This window comes from Mesitornis unicolor, unplaced genomic scaffold (assembly GCF_000695765.1).
Source record: "Mesitornis unicolor isolate BGI_N332 unplaced genomic scaffold, ASM69576v1 scaffold25105, whole genome shotgun sequence".
Classification (NCBI taxonomy): domain Eukaryota; kingdom Metazoa; phylum Chordata; class Aves; order Mesitornithiformes; family Mesitornithidae; genus Mesitornis; species Mesitornis unicolor.
In genome coordinates, this window is record NW_010185177.1 from 14,325 (window position 1) to 18,425 (window position 4,101).

Below are 4,101 nucleotides of genomic sequence, written 5' to 3' on the forward strand. Positions count from 1 at the left end.
ACACACATCAATTCAAAGAGCCCCAGGGGACTGTCACAATCCCCGAATCCAGAGGCTGAACAAGCTCAGAGCCCTCGCACGGCTCAGTGTAACAGCACAATCCAAAGCTGTCTGCTCCACAGGTCTCAGCTGGGGCCACCCGAGTGCCAGAGCTCCCCGGCGTTCACCGTCCTTCAAGCTGGGCACTCAAGGCACCAAGCGGGGAGTGCTCAGAAAGAGCTGGGATGTGTTCCCTCCCTGCCCTGCCGTGGCACTCAGCTGATGGCACTGCTCAGAGACAGCGGCAGGGACCTTCTGGGTGCTTGCTACAGCACCAGAGTCATGATTCATCTTTGCACCAACGCTAAGAGGCAGAAAGTTGTTCTTCAGGTGTTACAGTGGCCTCTGAGCTTCAGCTCCAGGTGACTCCCAGGGAATGAGCTCAGCTCCCCTGTGCCCAAAGCAGAGCCGTACCCAGCGGGGATGCACGAGTTCAGTCATGAACCACAGTGTTACCCTACCTGGTTGCTTCAGCATGGCCAAAGCACAAGGCAAACAGGAGTCCCTTGGTTTATTTTGAAGTTTTGAGTGCTACAGCCTTCATTGTCTTACTGCTGGGCTTTTGTATGCTGTATTCTACCTTTATTTTCATGGTGAAAAAAACCTTAGAGCTGAAACCTCAGCAATCCTGAGGCAGCAGCAAGGTGTTCAGCGCACTGTGCAGTGGATACAACCTCTCACCCGTGCGGAGCGGGGCTGTATCAGTCCTCAGCTGTCTTCTCATTCACCCTTGCAGCTTTATGGGTGCATTCACTGCTACTGCAGCTACCAGACGTATGCAAGCCAGGTCCAAACCATCCATCTTAGGAGTAAGAAACTACAGCACGCAAAGCTCTCAAGGACAAGCTGTCCCAGATAAACCCTCCATGGCTTCACAGTCTCTGAGCTCTGTGCCACTGGATCTCCACCGCTAACAGTGCTTGGGCTTAGCGTTAGCTGAAGGCTCCCCACGGAATTTGCTGCAACAACAGCAAACGCAGACAGCGAAGGCATTTTAATCTTATCTACCCACATTTTCCAGCATCACCGAAGCCAGGGCTCAAGTGCAACCAAGTACCTTCAAGCCTTCACAAGGGACTGACAAAACAGCCTTTTCTTCTCGAGGCCAAGAGACCTCCTGACACACTTCAAGTTTCTCTGACAGAAATGGGTACATTTGAAGAAAAGAAATTCCTCCTTGCTCACACAGCTTCTTTTTAAAAGAGGGGAAAGCCACTTGTGCAGGGAGAGCACAAAACAACAGTTTTCAACTAGAAAGGAAAAAAACCCTAGCAGTAGAAAAATTAAGGGCCAGAGGGCAACCTTTTCTGTGCAAAAAGCTGTTCTCTGCTCACAGCTAAATATCGAACGAAGCTGCAGAATCCTAGGGCTGAGTTCAGCGAAGCTCTGAAGCTGAGCCAGCCTTTTAGCACAGGCATACTTTTTTGTTAAAGGAGAGCAGAGCTGAGGCCTAACTACAATCAAACACAAGGTCATTCGTCAGTCAATCGCCTCAGGAATCCTGTTCAGATGGGCCACGCAGAGAATTCACCTGATGGACTCAGAAACACAAGTACCAGGGTAAAAAGCACTCCATGTAGTGTGAGCTTGGACAGGCTGCCTGACTTTCAGATGCTCAAGACCAGCTCTCAGAAAGCTCAGCAGAGAATAATAGCTGCCTTCTGCTGGCAAGCCAGACTGCAGGTGTATTTCTCTTTTCTAAGGATGCTAATAAAAGCTAGGACACCTCAGGAGTCAAACCTAGTTCTGCTGCCAACTGTTTATATTCACTGTCTGCCACTTCCGGCACCACAGGCTTTCCCACAGCAGTGGGCAACGATCCTCAGGATCCCTCTTGGTGCTTCAGAGGTTCTTCCTGGTAGCATCAACCAGACAAGTGAGGGAGATGCTCTCATGTGGAGCAGCTGGGGTCTAACCAGGAGAAACAGGGACTGCCTGAGCCAGGGCTGTGGACTCTGACCATCAGTGCCCAGAACTCTGCTCGTCACTGCCCAGCATGAGGAAGGTGTTAGGAACAAAGCAGAGACAAGGTACAATACAGTCATTGACTAAAGACCTACCTGACCCATCACATCTTCATCGTAGGACAATGTTAAGCCCAAGTCACTGATATCACCATCATAACGCTAGAGGAACACCAGAGAAAGGCAAAGAGCATCAGTGTTGAGCAGCAGGAACAGCAGGTCTGCATTTTTGTATTACTCTCCCACCAAGTGATCCCCAACAGGCATGAGGCACCAAAGCAACAAACACATGAGTTGCTCCAGGTTATGGGGAGGCTGCACAGGAGCTGAGGCTAAAACCTGGGATTTCCCAGTTCCAGGTATACACTTTCAGATTCCTTCCTCATCTCTGCTTGCCCCAGTAAAAACACAGGAGAGCTACCTGCCAACCTGCCTCAAATACACCAATTACTTCCAGGGTGTTTTTAAAGATGATCAGTACTCTAAAGGGGTTTGCAATTCCAGTATTTGTAGCAGCAGGCAGTGATAAGGGAGTTGAACAACGGGAAAAGCAATGTTCAAACCTTAATTGAAGTGAGGTTTTTATAGAACTCAGAGTCCAAGGAGGGAAGTTCATCTACAGAGCTGTAGAAGACACTGTGGTGGTGCCCAAGTAGCTGACTCAAGAAGAAGGAAGCAAACGGTACATCCACAACTATTCCCTATGGACAACAAGAATGCATAGGTAAGGTCTCATCACATACTTGTTATGTGCAACATTGTGGTTACCTATGAAGCCTGCAGGCAGACCACTTGTTGTGGAACAAGTGCGAAGATGCAAGACATTGAAATCAGCTAAGAAAACCACATCCATTAAATCCATTAATTGGTGGAGCAGGTGCAAAGAGGCAACAGGGGAACTCCATGTTTCTTCCAAAAGAACTACCTTAAATGGATGCAGTAATTCTGTCATCCCATCCTCCTTTTAGCCACATGTCCTGCTTGTAAGGTGTAACACCAAAATAACAGACTATTCCAGCCAGCGTCCCCAGCACCAAGAAGAATCATCAAGGTATGTCCCAAGTTTCACCTCCAGTATTATTTTTAATACATGCCTGAAGAAGTGCCAAACTCCTGCACTGTTGGTATCTTTATCCGAGTCATTTTTTAAACTTTCCTCTTCAGCTACACCTCCTCAAGCGTATGACAGATGCTCTCAAAGGCAAGGGGCACCATCAAAGAGCTGCATCTCAACAGCACCATACAGTAACAATATCATAATATGGTTATGGTACTTTTGGCTCACCTCATATACAGCCTTCCCAAGCATCTTTCCCACAAACTCGAAGAGCTGTAGGTAGTTCTCATGAATGTAGGATGTTGGGGATGGATACAGCCTCTCATCACCACTGGTTGTCTGCACACAGAGATAAGAGCACAGTGAGCCAGGCTGTTTCTCTCTACAACGGGTTATTACGGCCAGCACCTGCAGTCCTGTGTCATACCTTGAACAAGTTGAGTGCGGGGTCAAACACCTTCTTTATTATCTCTTCCAGAAACTCTTTGAAGACACCATCTTGATCAATACCAGCCTCATCCACACCCAGATCATTCACAAACTTCACTCTGATCACTCCCTTCATGGCATTCTGGGAAAGCTGCCGTAGCTGTTCATATCCATCCTACACAGAGCAGAAGAGCCAGAGGATGATCATACAGGGAGTCATGCGAAACGCCCACAGAGATGTGCAGCAGAGACAGAGCCACCACAGAAATCTGCATTTTCCCACTGAATTCTGTGTTCAAGACCACCAGCATTTTTCCTAGTCAAAACTCCAGGTTTGTAGCAGTCTGAGCTGAACTAAGGTCCAGCATTTTACTGTAACATCAAGGCACTGGGTCCCTCAGCACCCACAGAGAAGATAAAGACATATTCACACCCCATACTCTGTCAGGCCAAGTCTCTGTCAGGCCAAGTCACTGGCTTGCTGGTTGCCTTCTGAAAGCCAGGTCACTCACCTCCAGCATACGTGAGCGGCGGATGGTGATGTGTGTGACATGAGGTGATGCAGAGCTGGTTTCAACCAGCCCAAGCTTCTCCTTCTCCTTTGTAACCATG

At 48.5% G+C, this 4,101-nt stretch overlaps 1 protein-coding gene across 2 annotated transcripts in view; it reads right to left on the reverse strand.

Moving 5' to 3' along the window:
- Positions 1-4,101, reverse strand: part of UBE3B (ubiquitin protein ligase E3B) — an 18,276-nt gene that overhangs the window by 4,105 nt on the left and 10,070 nt on the right. For both annotated transcript variants that reach the window (XM_010184764.1, XM_010184762.1), the window contains exons 17-21: positions 4,002-4,101; positions 3,488-3,664; positions 3,289-3,399; positions 2,567-2,704; positions 2,100-2,165 (exon numbers count right to left, since the gene is read on the reverse strand). The exon at positions 4,002-4,101 is cut by the window's right edge. In XM_010184764.1, coding sequence (XP_010183066.1) covers positions 2,100-2,165; positions 2,567-2,704; positions 3,289-3,399; positions 3,488-3,664; positions 4,002-4,101 — 592 coding nt within the window. The remainder of the gene's footprint in view (positions 1-2,099; positions 2,166-2,566; positions 2,705-3,288; positions 3,400-3,487; positions 3,665-4,001) is intronic.